Source organism: Rattus norvegicus, chromosome 6, assembly GCF_036323735.1.
Source record: "Rattus norvegicus strain BN/NHsdMcwi chromosome 6, GRCr8, whole genome shotgun sequence".
Classification (NCBI taxonomy): Eukaryota; Metazoa; Chordata; class Mammalia; order Rodentia; family Muridae; genus Rattus; species Rattus norvegicus.
In genome coordinates, this window is record NC_086024.1 from 8,975,261 (window position 1) to 8,996,844 (window position 21,584).

Consider the following 21,584-nt stretch of genomic DNA (forward strand, 5'->3'; position numbering starts at 1 on the left):
AGATTCACTGCCACTTATAACTGAAATATAGTATAAGTCATTTGTAATTTTGTATATGACTTTCCACATTGTAGAAATAGCCTTTAGAACACTTGAGTAAGCACTGGTAAACTCTATCAGTGTATGAAATAATTTATGGCTGAAAATATAATCATCACTAGTCAAAGTAATTTTTTCTTATATGCTGTACATCTGAATTCTTGTTCTGATTTCATTGTGAATAACTGGCCAGTTTTCAAAACCGAGAAAACCTGGAACCAAGATGTTTGTTAAATAAGACTGTACTGTGTCCTGTACTGGGTGTAGGCACGGAATTGCTGTCAGCTTGCCTGTGGTTGAGAAAGTTCTGTCTTCTTATAGCTGTTGTAAATATTGCATCCATTAATTTCAACTGGAGAACTAACTACACAGTCTTTTCTCATATTGGAGAGGACATCTTTTACTTTTTATATTTCTTTCTTTGTCATCACATAATATACTGATGGCCATATAAGATTATGCTCTTGGCTTTATAAATTCTATGTGGTAACTAGCATAAATGCCAGTAGGTACTTACTGAAGCAATTTTGGAAAACCCCACAATACTTATGATTTACTTATATACTTATCCATCCCATATACAGACACCAAACTCAGACACTATTGCTGATGCCAAGAAGTGCTTGCTGACAGGATCCTGATATAGCTGTCTCCCGAGAGACTCCGCCAGAGCCTGACAAATATAGAAGTGGATGCTCCCAGCCAACCATTGGACTGGGCATGGGGTCCCCAGTGAAGTATTTAGAGAAAGGACTGAAGGAGCAACCCCATAGGAAGAACAACAATATCAACCAACCAGAGCCCCCAGAACTCCCAGGGACTAAACCAACAACCAAAAAGTACACATGGAGCGACTCATGGGTACAGCCACATATGTAGCAGAGGATGGCCTTTGATCCTATGAAGGCTTGGTGCCCCAGTGTAGGGGAATGCCAGGGCAGGGAGACCGGAGTGGGTGGGAGGGTAAGGGAGCATTCTCATAGAAGCAGGCAGAGGGAGGTAATGGTTAGGGGGTTTCTGAAGGGGAAACTGGGGGATAATATTTGAAATGTAAATAAATAAAATATCCAATAAAAAGGAAGAAAAGAAAATCTATGACAATGCCCTTAAAAATATAAAGAAAAGGTATTTTCAGTGTAATTCTATAGACTTAATATATGAAATAAAATAATAATTTAAACTTAAAGGATGATGTTGCATGTTTCTTTAATCATTAGTAATATCTTCTTTTGCTGTATTTGAAATGTGGTTAGATATATCATCACCTTAAACTAACACTGGCAATATATAAGGTCACGTGTATCAGGAAAGCATCCTGGAATGGAAGCCATTCAGAAATCATCTATTAAGTGATTTAATTCAATTTGATTGTTAAATGTGTCTGAGTCTTTACCTAGTAATTAAAGGAAACCTATGTTAATTATTTATTTACTTATCTAGCTATTCTTATAGCAAATGTTTATTGACATGTGCATGAGCCAATCATAATACTCAAAACAATAAAATACATTTTTTTTCGGAGCTGGGGATCGAATCCAGGGCCTTGCGCTTGCTAGGCAAGTGCTCTACCACTGAGCTAAATCCCCAACCTATACATTTTAAATATAGAAATGAAAAACATCATCAAAGAAGAAAAGCACTTAGGTGGCTGATACAACTGTTTTTCTGAATTGTGATATAGTCATTAATTGTAAATTGAGCAACAATTTGAAAATTGATACAAATCACAAAATGTATAATTTTGTCACAGATTTATTTTATTATTGTTGAGAAAATAAAATGTATTATAGAATAGTATTTAAACTTCCATCCATCTAAAAATAATTATCTAATATATGTCAGTATTGCAACAGTTTTCACAGCCTAGTCTTCAGAATGATTGACAATAATATTTTAACAGTTTTGGCATCTCAAATGTTGGTAGCATCATTTTTTCCTATACATTTTTCAATGTATTTAAAATAAAAGTGTGTTGTGGAACTCTCATAAAAAACGTAGAGACACATAGGATATTATTGTTCTACTAAGGAAAAATATGCTTCAGTTTGATGTTCGGCCACCGATGACGAAATGACTTGATCACCAGTGTGCTGCAACACAAGAATGGTCTCCAAAAGAGACTATCAATATCAACTTTCTTAGCTTTAGGTATTGTTTTGTCTTTCTCTGATCTCCTGCCACATTAACATTGGGGGGAGGGGAGAAGAACAAAAGAAAGACAGTGTTGCTCATAACGAACCATGTTCGAATCAGGCAGTATGTGCTTTGCTGATTTGTATATCATGTAACTTATTTTTTGATTGAGGCAGATTGTGAAGGGACACAAGACAGCCATTGGGAGTACACAATTTTAACAGCTAGGTTCAAATGATGTACACACACACACACTATAGCATGACTCAGACCCCAGCAAGTATGTCATCAGGGGGCAAGGGTAGGCTAGCACCACAAGCACGATTATGTTCATTTCAAGCTGTATAATGTTTCTCCTGATAAAATTTTTATTTCCATTATTTTTTATTTCATTTAAACTTTAAATTTTCCTGCATAACAGTAAACAATTTTACACTTCATTTTTCTGAAACACATGTAGATATAAATATGCATATGTTTGTATATGTAGATATACTTCAGTGAATTTGTGACTTATAGAAAAGTTGACATAATGGAATAGTTAAAACATCATACATTTTATATTACTATTATAACATTGTATCTGCTCATGTTAAAATATGATTGAATGCATATTAAATGCCTTGTATGCAAGTATGAAAATGGAATTCCTTTTTGCTGTGGAAAATTGAATAAAAATCCCATCTCTGACCCCAAAATATGAATATAATTATGCTAATAAAATAGATACAGGGAAGGCACTTTATATGCACACTCAGGATTTCAACCTCGTTCTCTCTATATATCTGCTAGTTGGCTTTTTCATTTTTGTTGTTTTTTTATTAAATACAAATTACATATTTATATTTAATTATATGTAGTTACATAACTAATCACTATATATATATTTTTTTTTCACTTTACATCCTACTCACCGTTCCCTCCTGGTAACCCCCTCCCTCGATTCTTCCCCTCATGCGAACTACTACCACTGAGACCAGACAGGCAACCCAGTTAGAAGAACATATCCCATGTACAGGCAACAGCTTTTGGGACAGCCCCTCACTCAGTTGTCCAGGACCAAGCTGCATATTTGCTACATATGTGTGGGGAGGCCTACGTCTAGTTCTTTGGTTAGTGTGTTAGCCTCTGAGAGCCCCAAAGATCCAAGTTAGTTTACTGTTGGTCTTTCTGTGAAGTTTCTATCCCCTCTTGAGCCACAATTCTTCCTCCTATTCTCCCACAAGTTTCCCCAATCTCTATACACTTTTTGTCTGTGGGCATCTGCATCTCAGTCTGATGGATGGAGCCTCTCATGGGACAACCATGTTATGCTACTGCCTGCAAGCATAACAATATCATTAATAATGTGAGAGATTAGTGCTCGCCCATGGGATGGGTCTCAGACTGGGCTGGTTATTGGTTGTTCATTCCCTCATTCTCTGTTCAACCCCCATCCCTGCATTTCTGCTAGAGAGGATTAAATTTGGCTTAAAAGGTTTGTACCTGGGTTAATGTCCCAATCTCTCCACTGGGGTTCCTGCCTGGCTATAGGAAGTGGCCTCTTCAGGTTCCACATCCTTAGTTTCAGCTAGGGTCACCCTCTGCCCCACTGATTCTTGGGTGACTCCCATATTCAAGGTTTCTGTCTTGTTCTGGAGATGCCTACCACCTCCCCACCCCCATCACTTGCAAATTTCCATTCATTCTCATGGCCATCTGCCCATCTCTCCTGTCCCTCCCCCACCTGATTCTAACCCCACATTCTCATTCCCATCCTCTTTACTACCCAGTTCGTCCCTCTATCTGCCTCTAATACCTATTGTGTTCCCCCTTCTAAGAGAGATTCAAGTATCCTCACTTGGGTCTTTTTTCTTTTTCTTTTTCTTTTTTTTTAATTGGATATTTTGTTTATTTACATTTCAAATGTTACCCCTTTCCTGGTTTTTCCTCTGGAAACCTCCATCCCAACCCCACACATCCTGCCTCCATGAGTGTGCTCCCCCACTCACCCACCCACTCTATTCTGCCTCACTGCCCTAGCATTCCCATACACTGGAGCATGGAGCCTTCATGTGACCAAGGGCCTCTCCTCCCATTGACATCCAACAAGCTCTGTTACATATGTGGCTGCTGCAGTCATGGGGCTGTCCATGTGTACTCTTTGGATGATGGTTTGTCCCTGTAAGCTCTGGTGTGTCTGGTTGGTTGATAATGCTGTTCTTTCTATGGGGTTGCCAACCCCTTCAGTTATATCAGACCTTTCTCTATCTCCCCTATTAGGGACCCTATTCCAGTACAGTGGTTGGCTGAGAACATCCATCTCTGTAGTTGCCGGGCTCTGACAGAGCCTCTCAGGAGACAGCTATTTCAGGCTCCTGTCAGCATGTACGTCTTGGCATCCCCAATAGAGACTGGGTTTGGTGACTGATTGTGGGATGTATCCCCATGTGTGGCAGTCTTTGGATGGCCTTTCCTTAAGACTCTGCTCCACACTTTGTCCCCATATTTCCTCCTGTGAGTATTTTGTTCCCCCTTTTAAGAATTACTGAAGCATCCACACTTTTGTCTTTCTTTTTTTTAAATTTTTTATTGGATATTTTTTATTTACATTTCAAATGTTATTACCTTTCCTGGTTTCCCATCCATAAACACCCTATCCCATTCCCATCCCCTTCTTCTATAAGGGTGATACCCATCCCTAAAACACCCCTTCCCACCTCCCTGCCATGACATTTCCCTAAACTGATGGTTCAGCCTTGGCAGGACCAAGGGATTCTCCTCCCATTGGTGTCCAACAAGGTCATCCTCTACTACATATGCAACTGGAGCCATGGGTCCCTCCATGTCTTTGGGTAGTGGTTTAGTCCCTGGGAGCTGTGGTTTGCTGGTATTGTTGTTGTTATGGGGTTGCAAGCCCGTTCAGCTCCTTCAATCCTTTCTCTAATTCCTCCATTGGGGATCCTGTTCTCAGTTCAATGGTTTTCTGCTACCATTGCCCTCTGTATTTGTCAAGCTCTGGCTGAGCCTCTCAGGAGACAGCTATATCAGGCTCCTGTCAGCATGCACTTCTCAGCTTCATCAATATTGTCTCCCCTCCTATGAGTACTTTTGTTCCCACTTTTAAGAAGGAGTGAAGCGTATATAAGAAATACTCAAGTTAATAAAAAAAAAGAGAAAAAAAAAGGAGTGAAGCATCAGCACTTTGGAAGTCTTTCTTCTTGAGCTTCATGTGGTCTATGACTTCTATCTTGGGAAATTCGAGCTTTTGGGCTAACATACACTTATCAGTGCATGCGTACCATCTGTGTTTTTCTGTGATTGGGTTACCTCACTCAGGACATATTTTCTAGTTTGATCCACTTGCCTATGAATTTCATGAAGTCATTGTCTTTGATAGCTAAATAGTACTCCATTGTGTAGATGTACCACATTTTCTGTATCCATTCCTCTGTTGAAGGGCATCTGGGTTCTTTGCAGCTTCTGGCTATTATAAATAAGGCTGCTATGAACATAATGGCGCATGTGTCTTTATGTATGTTGGTGCAACATTTGGGGATATGCCCAGGAGAGGTACAGATGAGTCCTCAGGAAGTGGAATGTAATGTCTAATTTTTTTGAGGAATCTCCAGATTGATTTTCAGAGTATTTGTACCAGTTTGCAATCCCACCAAAAATGGAGGAGTGTTTTTCTTTCTCCACATCCTTGCCAGCATCTGGTATAACCTGAGTTTTTGATCTTAGCCATCCTGACTGGTGTGAGGAGGTGGAATCTCAGGGTTGTTTTGATTTGCATTTCCCTTATGACTAAGGATGTTGAGCATTTCTTTAGGTACTCCTCAGCCATTCTATATTCCTCAGCTGAGAATTCTTTGTTAGCTCTGTACCCCATTTTAATAGGGTTATTTGGCTCTCTGGAGTCTAACTTCTTGAGTTCTTTGTATATATTGGATAATAGCCCTCTCTCGGATGTAGGATCGATAAAGATCTTTTCCCAATCTGTTGGTTGCCATGTTGTCCTATTGACAGTGTCTTTTGCCTTACAGAAGCTTTGCAGTTTTATGAGGACCCATTTGTCAATTCTTGATCATAGGGCATAAGCCACTGGTGTTTGTTCAGGAAATTGTCCTCAGTGTCCATGTGTTTGAGCTTTTGAGTTTTACGTGGTCAGTAAATTATATCTTGGATATTCTGAGCTTTTGGGCTAATATCCACTGATTAGTGAGTACTTATCATGTGTGTTCTTTTGTGACTAACTCAAGATGATATTTTCTAGTTCCAACTATTTGCCTAAGAATTTCAAGAAGTCATTACTTTTAATAGCTGAGTAGTACTCCATTGTGTAAATGCTTGATATCTTAATTATCTTATGGGTCTGGACAGAACTTTAAGTACTATTTTGAATAAATAGGAAGAGGGTAGACAGTTTTGTCTTGTCCCTCATTTTAGTATAATTGCTTCAAATTTTTCTCCATTTTTCATCTTGGCTATTGGCTAGCTTTATATTCCTTTGATTATGTTTAGGCATGTGTCTTGTGTCCCTGATCTGTCTAATTCTTTTAACATGAATAGGAGTTGGATTTTGTCAAAGGTTTTTTTTTATATCTAGTGAGTTGATCGTATGATTTTCTTTCTCTCAGTTTGTTTATATAGTGGATGGCATTGATGGATTTTTGTATGTTGAACAATTCCTGCATCCCTGGAATGAAGCCTACTTGGTCATGGTGGTTGATGTTCTTGATTGATTTTTCCTATGATAAGTATTAAATACCCTGCCCTGTCTCTTTGGGTTAATTTTGTTTGAATGCCTGTTTTATTAGATATTAGAATGACTACTCCAACTTGCTTCTTCATTCCATTTTTTTAAAAAACTCTTTTCCAGTCATTTACTCTGAGGTTTATTTATTCCTGAGGTGTTTTTTGTTTGGTTGGGTTTTTTTTATTTGTTTGTTTGGTTGGTTTGGTTTGGTTTTGGTTTTTTTCTTTTTTGTTTTGTTTTGTTTTTGTTTTGTGCAGCAGAATGATGGATCCTGTTTTTATATACATTCTTTAAGCCTGTGTCTTTTTATTGGGTAATTGAGTTCATTGATGTTGAAAGATATTAATGACTAGTGATTGATACTTCCTGTTATTTTAATACTGGTAGTGCTACTGCTACTGTGTGTGTGTGTGTGTGTGTGTGTGTGTGTGTGTGTGTGTGTGTGTTTGTGTGCACGCGCGCGCTTTCTGTATGCTTAAAGGCCTCTTTTCTTTATGTTGGGGAAATTTTCTATGATTTTATTGAGAATGTTTTCTGGGCCTTCGAACTAGGACCCTTCACCTTCTTTAATTCCTATTATTCTTAGGTTAGGTTTTTCATTCCAGGTTTCCCGAATGTTTGTTGTCATTAGTATTTTAGATTTCACATTTTCTTTGAAAGTTGTATCTTTTATGCCTGAAAGTCTCTCTTTCATCTCCTATATTCTGTTGGTGATGCTTTCATCTATTGTTCCTCTTCTCTTCCTCATGTTTTCCATCTCCAGGATTCCCTCAGTTTGTGTTTTCTTTTTTGCTTCTATTTCTACTTTCAGGTTTTGCTCAATTTTATTTATTTCCTTCACTTGTTTCATTGTATTTTCGTGTGTATCCTTAAGGTATTTATTTCCTCTTCAAAGACCTCTATCTATTTGATTATATTTTCCTGTATTTCTTTAAGGGATTTATTCCTATTCAAAGGTCTCTATCTTTTATATATGATTAAATTTAAGGTTAATTTCTTGTGCTTCAGTTGTGTTAAGATTTCTAGGGTTTGCTGCAGTAGGGCAGTTGTGCTTTGGAGGTGTTAAATTGCCCTGGCATTTGTTGACTGTTTTCCTTTGAGGGATTTTAGGCATCTTGATGGCTTTGACCCTGGATGTTCCTGTTGTAATAATCATGGAGTGGGGGTTGATACCTTTTTGATATTGGTATGGCAGAGCTGAGGTGGGTGTCCTTGCGTGGTCATAGTTCCAGGTCAGCAGGTCTGTATAGTTCAGGATCCCCAATTCTTTTTTTAATTAGATATATTTCTTCACCTACATGTCAAATGGTATTCCCTTTCCCGGTTTCCTGTTCATAAGCCCCCATCTCCAGCCCCTCCCCGAGGATCCACAATTCTTGTTAAGGTGGGCAGGAGAGGTAGCAGGAGAATGGATACCAGGATACCCCTAGGATATCAGGCTGCTCACAGAAGCTTGGCATGCCTCAGACGAAGATTATATGTGGTAGTTTTAAAGATAATGAACTATCCCATCATGGCTGATGGGACAAAGGATATTGAGCTTCACAAATTACTGCTTATGTCATTAACTATGATAGCTTCATAAGTCTATTATGCAGTTTTTTCAATTAAAAAGAGTTAATTCTACAAATATTAAGTTATTCCTTGAACATTTCTAATGGCCCGTTAAATAATTAACTTCCAACTGAAAGGCACATTTGACCTTTGCTTAGCATCCTTTTTAATTTCCAAAGCAGTTAATGGAATTTCTGAGTTGTTCTAGACTGTTTTAAGCGGGAATCCCTGGGATATGCAGGAAAGCCTACTCACTTAGGACATTTAAAATGACATTTAATTGATGGCTGCTTGTGGTATACTATCTTCAACTTTCACAAATGTATTTAGGCTTACAATTCCTGATTGTATCCAAAGAGTACACGCATGGACAGACCCATGGCTCCAGCTGCATGTGTACCAGAGGATGACCTTGTTGGGCATCAATGGAAGGAGAGGCCCTTGGTCCTGTCAAGGCTGGAACCCCAGTATAAGCGAATGTCAGGGTGGAGAGGGGGGTGGGAGTGAGTTAGTGGGTGAGTGTGGGGACACCCTCATAGAAGCAGGGGGAGAGGGGATGGGATAGGGGACTTATAGAAAGGAAACCAGGAAAGGGGATAACACTTGAAATACAAATAAAAAATATCCAGTAAAAAAAAGACATACAGAGAGGAAGTTCTTAGGTTTCATTTCTATTAATATGAACATTAACTGGTCTTACAACTTTAATTCACATGGTGCTTAGTTTTCATCAAGTTTCATGGGACTTATCATCATTTGCATCTGTGAGCTGTGTACCACATCATATCGTGAAGGAATAGCCTGGTGTATGTATTAATAGACCATTTCCCTCCAAAACATAAATGAATAATAATTGTATATTCAAAGTATCCCAGAAGGATATATGGGAACTGTTAAGATAGCCAATTTATAGTCTGTGAGTTAAATGCTAAAGGGAACATTTTAAGGACACAGCTTCCAAAATGTAAGAAAACCTAGGGTCCATCCACCGTGAGTCATAGAGGAAGACCAAGTTCATCTGTCCACCTGCTTATCCTTTAACCAAAAAGAAAAGACACAAAAACGTTTACATGGAAGAGGTTATCCAAAGTCATTCCTTTCCTCCTTAGAACAGAGAGATGCCACTGGGGAGTATAAAAGACAGAAACAAAAAGACTGGGGCAGGATGGGATACGGGGTTTATGGTCAGGAAACCGTGAAAGGGGGTAACATTTGAAGTGTAAATTTAAAAATCCAATAAAAATTAAAAATAAAATAAAGTTGTTAAGCTTCCATAAGGCAAAGAACACTGTCATTAGGACAAAAAAAAACCATACTGACCTAGTCTCAAATTGGAAAAAGTGATGATAGACAGATCTCTTGTCAAGGGAAGATATGGACAAAATCTTTATTACAAAATGCGATTTTCTCACACTGCTCCTATGCCATGCCTTTCAGCCCGTTTTTCATGTTGCGTTTTTGATCATGAACCATCTCATAGTAGTGTGAATTCTTTGTCTTTGTCTTGAGGTATTGACTCATCTCTCTGGTTAGCACTTCTGTGGTTAATACATTTCTCTGGTTAGCTCTTCTATGTAATTTTTACACTGCTTTACAATTGTGCATAAAAGATGATGGTGTCCTCTGAGTGACAGTCATGAATCTTTAGTATTGTGGAAGTTCAGAGGTTTAAAATTCACATTGCCATAATAACCCAGGAAGATGTTGAATTCAGTGACCAAAATGCAGTGGCATAGAGCAGAGCAAACCAGTTGCACCTGTCCACATGGGTATATAACATTGGCAGGAAATGGAGAAGCTGATATTTTATAGGTTAGATATGAGGGAAGTTGAAGGCCCATGGTCTTATAGCTTCTATGTCACTGTAAACACATGTCACAGTCTGAGAGAACTAAGTTGATCCAAAAGAGATTTCTTCTAGATCTGGACTGAGAATAAGAACATGAGGGTTTAGACTGATGAAGAGCCTCTAAGATCAGAAAACTAAACAGTCAGCAGATATGGGGCAGCCTTTCGCAAGTGAAATGGTTCTCATGTTCTTGTAACTATGTCATTCTTTGCAGTTACTTAAGCACAATTTCTGACCTCTTTTCTTCAGTCCTGCTGAGTAAGCTTGAAAAAGCACAAGCCCAGATACTGGTACCTTTTTGCCTTTCAAGACTCAGATCTGCAAAGCATGTGTCCTGTAGATGGGAGTGAATTACAGTCAAAATGAGAAAAATGCGGGATAGAAGCTCATTTCCTTTCCCTGACCTCGCATTTTATACAAAAAGTCCTTATTAATCACCATAGCTTTTATGGAAATAGTCAAACTGTATCCACATGGTGAGGGGAAAGAATAACAGTTTGAATAACCAGCAAATTTTTGTTGAAGAGTTTTGTACTGCTTTCTCTACTCTCTTCTGGGGAAACTGGAATCATTCTGAGATGACAGTGCACTGTCTTGTCTCCAGTGAGTAGGAAGGACTGTCATCTCAAGAGGGTGGACTATGTTTTTCATTCACTCTGTATGCTCACGTTGAGTGGCAGTTTCAGTGTACAGAGCTCAAGTGTTTTCAATAAGAAAACTAGAGAGTCAGAATATCCACGATTCTATCCATTTTTTCCTGGACTCTGCAAATAATAGCATGGATAATGACAAAACTTTACAATGCTAAAATTATAAATTAACCTCTATGATAAAGGTTTCATTACACCCATCCTTTGTAATTGTATGGAAGTCAATTAAGATAAATGCTCCTCATGTTACCACTAAACTTTGAAAACTTCAGAAGTCATGCAAATTACCAGTGATAAAATTATCACTCATGGTTATAGCTTGAGTGTGTGCTTTTCCACATTTAACTTTTTTTCTGCCTCAAGGGCAGATCTAACTCAAGGATATGTTGGAAGAGTCGATGGTTTTACTCTACTGTATGTTAATTTCCCTTCACAAGGAATATTAATTTCTACCTATTTTTAATACTTTCATTCAGAACAATGCTGGGAAATATTAGAATAAAGCAGACAACTTGGTTAAGAGATTGTAAAATTTTGGCATGAGATTAATGATGTGATAAATAAATAAAGAGCCAAAAGAACATATTCCTGAGTGAGAAGGCAGGTACTTGCAAATATGAGGATGTAGCTTTAATCACTTCTGGGTCCCAGACTACTGACTGGTACCACTAGCTATTACGGTCAGTTTTTTCTCTTAACTGAAACAAAGCTTCCCATTAGAGATATTGCCAGAGTGTGGCTAATGGAGATGTTTAGTCTGACTGCCAAAGTAAAGGACTAAGTTTATAGTACAGCAGTTGGGGATTATGATTTTAGAACTGCAATTTGAAAACTATTAGCCCTGAAAAATTGTCTGTTACCTAATAAATATCTATGCAGTTATTTTATGTGTATGCGTTAGATATGTTTTACAGAGTGTTTACCATTGTTTTAGTGAAAACATAAACATGTTTTAAGACATCATAATATGTTCTCATCTTTTTTTATTGGGACCTCAAATACAGGGATAATTTCTGTGAGAAATATATATTTGCATAGCTTCAACCAAATGGTGTATTGAAAATAATAGGCACAGTGAGCACTGGAAATGGAATTTTAAATATAAGTGTAAATGGGATAAAGCAATCACCCTATAAACTGGCTCATCGGCATCTATATAATGCTGGACAGTTATGTGAGGGCGTTGTTATTCTTTGCAATAGTTTCCTATGGCATAAAAGAGTAAGCAAGCTAAGCATCAGTACTCACCCCTCTTGCCTTGCTGACTGTAATAGAAGGTGACCAGTCACCTCAAGCTCCTGCTATGATTTACCCACCATGATGGCCTGCAGCCTTGAAAGGAGACCCAAAATATGTCCTTCTTCCCCCATTTAAATTACTTTAGTTAGATATTTTCTCATAGTAACAAATAAAATCATATTAACCAAAATATCCCAGACTGAGAAAAAAGTATTGCATGTTTTGTATTCTTTGAGTATCTTAATTTTATATAGATACATTTACACACATAAAATATCAATGAGAGTGTAAATGAAAGTTTCTTGGGGAAGGAAGGAGTGATAGAAATTCTTTGAGTACATGATATATTCAAATGAAAAGACTTTTTATGCAACTAGTCACTGTACACACCAAATATATAGTGATACAAAATAAAGAGGCACTAGAAACAAGAAAGCTGTATGCATGAGCGTGTGCATACGTGTTGCATGTGTTCGAGGACATGTGATGACAGCAGACTTGGGAAACTGTCTGAAACTTAGCATTTCAATATGTTAAATATAAAGAAGAATTGAGTGTTTTCAAGAAAAATTTAATTAGCCCCTGAAATATTGTATCTGCGAAGCACATGTTAGGATTCTATTATTTTCTGTTTCCTTACTTGTTTCTCAACAGTACACTCTCTGTCTACTATGCCTTTACATTAGGCCTTGCTACCATGGTATAAACTGCCTGTTAAATATGTTAAGAGAGCATAAAGTAGAAATTTGTATTTTCTATATCTTGAGCACTATTAATTTTGAATCAGTTTTTGTATATCCCAAATGAAACATTATAATTTTTCAAATATTTTTATTTGAATTAGGGAAAATCATTACACTACTAATAAAAGAAAGTGTAAAGCAAGCAATTTTTAGAAACAAAGATAATGTAGATCAGTTGTGACTTTCAGGCCTCCAGAAATTGGAAACATTCAAATACGTCCATTCTATCTGAACTACAAACTCCAAAGCATAGCCAACATATACTAGACAACCACTATGGATGAGGCATTTGAGGTACAAATATGAGAGATGGAATGCTTTGTGCTAGGCACTGTTCTAGTCTGGAACTATAGAAGCAAAGTTCATCAAAACAACGAATGCTTTCTTGTCTTATGATTTCTACCTTACTTTGAAAAACCCAACGGTCAATTTACTCCTGCGTTAATTAGTGATAAGTGATCTGTTTATCTCTAAATGGTTCCTTGGGAAGACTGTCACTAAAAAGCAGAAAACAACTGTGTGTAGGAGAGAAAATGGCCCTTAAGTGAAGACGTGTGAGAGGTAGGGCAGGAAGTGGGAAAGGCTTAGGCTTGGTATGTCTGTAGACTTGGCAAGAGCCAAAGTAGGAAAAGAAAGTGAGCAAATTAAGTTAAAACTGACAGAGAAGCAAGAGCCAGAGCCAGGCATTCGGAATGTCACTGGAAGGTGAAGGGCAAAGGTTGTGATGATGGGACACAGAGAGAAATGTGATCTCGTCGTCATAAAATTTAGTTTAGTGACCTTAAAGACACCAGTAAAAAAAATGGAGCAAAAGCCAAGGGTTGCAAGGCTAGAAGAAAATATGAAGATTCAATTGAGACAAGGGACATAGAACATGAAATAGGTAGCCTTTAAAAATATGAGATACATTTTTAAATGTTCATGAGAATAAGCTAAGACAAAGAAAACTTATTATTTAAATGTAGAGATTGATCTTCTCTGGAGTAAAATTCTTGAATTACAGGCAGGATGTGCATTCTAAGTAAGCCCCAGAAGAACCACAAAGTCTGGTGGGTAAAGAGTTAATTTGTCAACCATAAAAGGAGAGACAGGAGAGCACAGGCAGAGATGGGCTGGCAGTGCTGGTGTTCAGAGAGCTGAGGCATCACTGGACACTATGTGCAGGATTTTGTTTTGTTTTGCTTTGCTTTGCTTTGCTGAAAGTTGATAATGAGTGAAGTAAATAGTAGAGAGGTAGTGGAGAAAATAAATAAGTTTGTGATAATTATTGTTATCTGTAATGAACTGTTGAAAGCATTAAATGAATCTGAAATGTATGTTTGATTTTCTCAAGTGGATCATGTGCAAAAATGAAAAAGTCATACAGAAACTCAGGGCAGGAGTTACTTAGACAATGGAGGTGCTAAAGTTTCTGCTCTGCTCTGTCTGTTTCTTTTATCCACCCATGAGAAGGTTTTATTATTACTAACATAAGTGTTATTGTCATTGTATTTTAAGTCTGTAACCTAATGTTTTCTGTAGAAATAATTTCTAAGAGTAACAGAGCCATGACACAGGAGAGCCTTGATTATACTTCAAGTGTTACAGCCATTGTTCATGAGCTCTAAGAAGAGCTGTTGCCCTTCCTTCCTTCCTTCCTCCTTCCTTCCTTCCTTCCCTCCTTCCTTCCTTCCTTCCTTCCTTCCCTCCTTCCTTCCTTCCCTCCTTCCTTCCTTCCTTCCTTCCCTCCTCCCTCCCTTCCTTCCTTCATTTATTCCTCCCTTCCTTTATTCCTTCCTTCCTTTCTTCTTTTCTTCCTTCTTTCCTTCCTTCCTTCCTTCCTTCCCTCCTTCCTTCCTTCTCTCCTTCCTTCCTTCCTTTCTTCCTTTCTTCCTTCCTTCCTTCCTTCTCTCCTTCCTTCCTTCCTTCATTTATTCCTCCCTTCCTTTATTCCTTCCTTCCTTCCTTCATTTATTCCTCCCTTCCTTTATTCCTTTCTTCCTTCCTTCATTTATTCCTCCCTTCCTTCCTTCCTTCCTTTATTCCTCCCTTCCTTTATTCCTTCCTTCCTTTCTTCTTTTCTTCCTTTATTCCTCCCTTCCTTTATTCCCTCCTTCCTTCCTTCTTTTCTTCCTTCCTTCCTTCCCTCCTTCCTTCCTTCCTTCCTTCCTTTATTCCTTCCTTCCTTCCTTCCTTCCTTTATTCCTTCCTTCCCTCCTTCCTTCCTTCCTTCCTTCCTTTATTCCTTCCTTCCCTCCTTCCTTCCTTCCTTCCTTCCTTCCTTCCTTTCTACACATGAGATTTTATTCATCTCCTGGTCCATCCTCCAACTTTCACACATCTCATGCCTCCTCTCAGCACGCCGTCTCCATGACACCCACCCACCCTACCCACCCCATCGACCTCTAAACTCCCTGGGGCCTCCAGTCTCGTAATGGTTAGGTGTATCTTCTCTGAATAAATCCTGACACAGATGTCCTCTGCTGTATATGTGTTGGGGGGCTCATATCAGCTGGTGTATGCTGCTTGGTTGGTGATCTAGTATCTGAAAGATCTCGGGGGTCCAGGTTAATTGAGACTGCTAGTCATCCCACAGGATCTCCCTCCTCCTCAGCTTCTTCCAGCTTTTTTCTAATTCAACCACAGGGGTCAGCAGTTTCTATTCATTGATTGAGTAGAAATATCTGTATCAGACTCTTTCAGCTGGTTATTGGGTCTTTCATAGCTCAGTCATGATAGGTCCCTGTTTGTGAGCACACCATAGCCTCAGTAATAGTGTCAGGCCTTGGGGCCTCCCCCTGAGCTGGATCCCACTGTGGACCAGTTGTTGGACCTTCTTTTCCCCATACTCTTCTCCATTTCCATCCCTGCAGTTCTTTGAGACAGGAACAATTATGGATCAGAGTTTTGACTGTGGGATAGCAACCCCATCCAACACTTGATGCCCTGTCTTTCTGCTGGAGGTGGGCTCTACAAGTTCCCTCTCCTCACTGTAGGGCATTTCATCTAGGGTCCCTCCCACTGAGTCCTGAGAGTCTCTCACCTCCCAAGTCTCTGGTACATTCTGGAGGGTCCACCCAACCTCCTACCTCCTGAGGTTCTTGTTTCCATTTTTTTCTGTTGGCCCTCAGGGCTTCAATCCTTTCCCCCCACTCAATACAAGATCATGTTCCCCTCGCCCACAAACCCTTTGTCTCCCAGGTTCCTCTCCCTCCAATCCCCCTTGCAGTTGCTTTCTTCTTCCTCCCAAGTGGGACTGATGCATCCTCACTTGGGCCATTCAGCTTGTTGAACTTTTTGAGTTCTGTGGGCTGTATCTTGGGTATTCTGTACTTTTTTTCCTAATATCCACTTATTGTTGAGTATATACTATTCATGTCTTTTGGGTCTGAGTTACCTCACTCAAGATGATATTTTCTATTTCCATCCATTTGTCTGCAAAGCTCAGGATGTCCTCATTCTTAATAGCTGAGTAGTATTCCATTGTGGAAATGAACCACATTTTCTGTAGCTATTCTTCTTTCCTAGGACATCTGAGTTATTTTCAGCTTCTGGCTAACAGAAATAAGGCTGCTATGAACATAGTAGAACATGTGCCCCTGTGGCATCATGGGGCATCTTTTGGGTATATTCCCAAGAGTGGTATAGCTGGGTCTTCAGGTAGACCTAGTTCCAATTTTCTGAGTAACCTCCGAATTTTTTTCTAAAGTGGTTGTACAAGTTTGCAATTCCACCAACAATGGAGTAATGTTCCTCTTTCTCCACATCCTCACCAACATGTGTTGCCACCTGAGGTTTTGATCTTAGCCATTCTGATTTGTGTAAGGTGGAATCACCTGGTTGTTTTGATTTGCATTTCTCTGATGTCTAAGGACTTTGATTATTTCTTTAGGTGCTTCTCAGCCATTCGAGATTCCTCTGTTGTGAATTCTCTTTTTAGTAATTCTATTTTTTGATTGAGTTTTGGGTTTCTGGTGGTTAGCTTCTTGAGTTTTGTATATATTTTGTATATTAGCCCTCTAACAGATGAGGGGTTAGTGAAGATTTTTCCCAACCTGTAGGTTGCCAATTTGTCTTATTTACTATGTCCTTAGCCTTACAGAAACTTTTCAGTTTCATGAGGTCCCATTTATCAATTGTTGATTTTAGAGCCTGAGCCACTGATGTTCTGCTTAGAAAATTTCCCCTTGTGCTGATGAGTTCAAGGCTCTTTCCTACTTTCTCTACTCTTAGATTCAGTGTATCTGGTTTTATGTTGAGGTCCTTGATCCACTTGGACTTGAGCTTTGTGCAAGGTGACAAATATGGTTCTACTTTCATTATTCAACATGCAGATAATTTCAGCTTACAGGGAGACAACAGAAAAAAGGCAGTTCTAAATTTTCTTCATGAATATTGATGAAAAATCTCTATAAAATTCTCATCAACTTTATCCAGGAATACATCAAAATGATCATTCAACATGATCAAGTAGGCTTCATCCCAGCGATGCAGGGATAGTTCAATATACGGAAATCCATCAACATAATGCACTATATAAACAAACTCAAGTTTAAAAAACCATATGATAATTTCACTGGATGCTGAGAAAGCATTTGACAAAATTCAACACCCCTTCATGATAAAAATCTTGGAAAGATCAGGAATTCAAGACCCACACCTAAATATAGCAAAAGCAATATACAGCAAATCAGTAGCCAACATCAAACTAAATGGAGAGAAACTTGAAACAATCCCACTAAAAACAGGGACTAGACAAGGCTGTCCATTCTCTCCCTACCTATTCAATATAGTATGTGAAGTCCTAGCCAGAGCAATTAGACAACAAAAAGAAGTCAAAGGGATACAAATTGGAAAGGAAGAAGTCAAAATATCACTATTTGCACATAATATGATAATATAGTTAAGTGTCCCCAAAAATACCACCAGAGAACTCCTACAGCTAATAAACAACTTCAGCAAAGTGGCTGGATATAAAATTAACTAAAACAAATCAATAGCCTTGCTCTACTCAAAGGATAAGCAGGCCGAGAAAGAAATTAGGGAAAGGACACCCTTCACAATAGTCACAAATAACATAAAATACCTCACTGTGATGCTAACCAAGCAAGTGAAAGATCTGTATGACAAGAACTTCAAGTCTCTGAAGAAAGAAATTGAAGAAGATCTTAGAAGATAGATCTCCCATGCTCATGGAATGGCAGGATTAATAGAGTAAAAATTTCCATCTTGTCAAAAGCAATCTACAGATTCAATGTAATCTGCATCAAAATTCCAACTCAATTCCTCATAGAATTAGAAAGAGAAATTTACAAATTCATTTGGAAAAGCAAAACACACAGGATAGTGAAAAACATTCTCAACAGTAAAAGAAGTTCTGGGGGAATCACCATCCCTGACCTCAAGCTGTATTACAGAGCAATCATGATAAAATCTGCATGATATCTGGTACAGAGACAGGCAGGTAGAGCAATGGAATAGTTGAAGACCCAGGAAAGAAGCCACACACCTATGGTCACTTGATCTTTGATAAAGTAACTAACACAATCTAATAAACAAACAAACAAACAAAAAACCTAACATTTTCAAATAATGGTGCTGGTTCAACTGAATGTAAGTATGTAGAAGAATGCAAATTGTCCCATTCTTATCTCCTTGTACAAAGGTCATGTTCAAGTGGATCAAAAACCTCCAATAAAACCAGATACACTGAAATTAATAGGAGAGAAAGTGGGGAAGGGCCTTGAACACATAGGCACAGGGGATAATTTCTTGAACAGAACACCAATGGCTTATGCTCTAAGATCAAGAATCAACAAACGAGACGTCATAAAATTGCAAGGCTTCTGTAAGCAAAGGACACTGTCAATAGGATGAAATGGCAACCACCAGATTGGGGATAAATCTGTGCCAATCCTACATCTGATAGAGGACTAATACCTAATATATACAAAGAACTCAAGAAGTTAGACTCCAGAGCATCAAATAACCCTATTAAAAATGGGCTACAGAGCTCAACAAGAATTCTCAACTGACGAATACTGAATGGCTGAGAAGCACCTAAAGAAATGTTCAACTTCCTTAGTTATCAGGGAAAAACAAATCAAAACAACCCTGAGATACTACCTCACACCAGTCAGAATTGCTAAGATAAAAAGTCAAGTGACAGAAAATGCAATTCAAAACAAGCCTAAGATACCGCCTCAGAGCAGTCAGAATGGCTAAGATAAAAAAATTCAGGTGACACTAGATGCTGGCAAGAATATGGAGAAAGAGAAACACTCCTCCATTGTTGGTGGGATTTCAGACTAGTACAAGCACTCTGGAAATCAGTCTGGCAGTTCCTTGGATAAAAGTACTACTATACGAGGACCCAGCTATACCACTCCTGTGCATACACCCAAAAGATTCTCCAAAATATGACAAGGACACGTGCTCCACTATGTTCTTAGCAGCCTTATTTATAATAGCCAGAAGCTGGAAAGCACCCAGATGTTCTTCAACAGAGGAATGCATACAGAAAATGTGGTACATATACACTTGGAGTTCTACTGAGCTATTAAAAACAATGACTTCATGAAATTCATAGGCAAATGGATGGAACTTGAGTGAGGTAACCCAGTCACAAAAGAACACACATGGTATGCACTCACTGATAAATGGATATTATTCCAAAATCTTGGAATACCTAAAAAAAAATTTCAGAGATCATATGAAGCCCAAGAAGAAAGGAAACCAAAATGTGGATGCTTCAGTCCTTAGAAGGGAGAACAAAATACTCATGGGAGGAAATAAAAGGACAAAGAATGGGGCAGGGACTGAAGAAAATGTCACCTAGAGAATGCCCCATCTGGGGATCCAACCTATAAGCAGTCACCAAACCCAGTCACTATTGCTGATGCCAAGAAGTGCTTGCTGATACCAGCCAGAAATGGCTGTCCCTTGAGAGGCTCTAATGGAACCTTACTGATACAGATAAGGATGGTTGCAGCTAATCATTGGACTGATCAAGGGTACTCCAGTGGAAGAGTTAATAAAAAGACTGAAGGAGCTGAAGGGGTTTGCAACACTACAGGAAGAGCAACAATATCCACTAACCAGAACCCACAGAGCTTCCAGGGACTAAATCACCAACCAATGAGTACACATGGAGGGACCCATGACTCCAGCCACATATGTAGCAGAGGGTGGCCTTGTCCAGCATCAATAGGACAGCTGTTGATCCTGTGAAGACTTGTTTCCCCTATGTAGGGTAATGCCAGGGCATTGAGGTTGTAGTAGGTAGGTGGGAGTGGGAACATCTTCATAGAAGCAGGGGGAATAAAGATGCGGTATGGGGGGAAGCATAACATTTGAAATGTATATACATAAAATATCCAAGAAAAATAAAATTAAAAAAATAAATAAATAAAATAAAGACCTCAAGAACAATTCATATAATTTCACATTATCAAAGATTGAATGTGTCCAGAAGGAAAACTCACTCAATTTTCAATATCAATGTCTTCAGTGCAGAGGATGGAAAGCCCCATCTCTTCTAGCCCTTTGTACTAACACCAGCCATTGAGCAGTGATTTATGGTAAATAATCTGTTTGAAATCTTAACAGCACTATAGATAAACACTTCCCCTATTTTGGAGCACTACTAATTACTAGTGTCCCCTTTAACCTCTATTACATTCTTACTCTGAATAAAATGACCTACCAGAAATAGAGTATTAATCATGAGATTAGCGGTGGAGGTGATGAAAACAGAAGAGTGGGAAACAGATATCCAAACTCAGGCAGGTCTTTTGCATTGCAAACTGAAATAGCTATGTCTCACCCACTGTCACCCTCTCTTAAGGTTGAGAAGAAACGTTTCAAGTCTCTAAACAGAGTTAAAATGAGAGGAACTCTCTTTATCCTGTTTGATCTAAGCAATATGTGTTCCTGTGTTGAAATATTAAGCCAATCCCCATTAAAATGTATATATTTGAAGCTAATTAAAAAGTAAATGTAGCCTATGAAAAGAGTACATGGTAACAAATTTTATATGAGGAATATTGAATGGATCTGCTGTATAATACTCAGTTCATTTAAAGCTTTGGCTAGGTTTCAGTTTTTGTGTCTCTATATGATTATCACAGATTCAAATTAATTATGTATTTTGTTATTATTTGCAAAAGGCCAGAAGCTGATCTGCAAAAATGCCTGATAGAATACAGGAGAAACTAAGGACAATTAAAATATATATATATATATATATATTCTTGATATGTATGTATACTTTTAATAAAGGAAATAACATTTACCAACCTTCTCCATGCTGTTTGCTCTTTGAACTGATTTCCAATTCATCATCACAAAGGATAATGATTTACCCAGGCAAAACAGGGTCTAAATAATCTAATGGATACAATGTTATTTCTGTAGGAAGAGGTCCAACACTTTTTAGGCACTAAAAAGAAACCCTACCCCTACTTGTTAATGCAGAGAAGACATAGTGTACATTTCCAAACAAAATGAAGTAGACAGACCCAAACTCCACCCTGATCCGATAGTTGGCATTAGCACACGTTCATTTCTCCCTGCTGGCGGCCAGTCTACTTACACAGCCTGTGAGTTATTTCTATTAACTGACGTTGAGCAAATCACACCCTCCGTGCTTATCAAATGAC

At 38.5% G+C, this 21,584-nt stretch overlaps 1 protein-coding gene across 44 annotated transcripts in view; it reads left to right on the plus strand.

The window, feature by feature from the left end:
* Nrxn1 (neurexin 1) overlaps positions 1–21,584 on the plus strand; it is a 1,146,022-nt gene that overhangs the window by 43,901 nt on the left and 1,080,537 nt on the right. Inside the window, exon 3 of one of the 44 annotated variants that reach the window (XM_063262439.1) lies at positions 624–8,970. The exons of the other annotated variants lie outside the window; for them this stretch is intronic. Within the exon in view, the coding sequence (XP_063118509.1) occupies positions 624–649 (26 nt within the window). The 3' untranslated portion in view covers positions 650–8,970. Of the gene's footprint in view, positions 1–623; positions 8,971–21,584 lie in introns of those variants that run through there. 44 annotated transcript variants of the gene reach the window in all.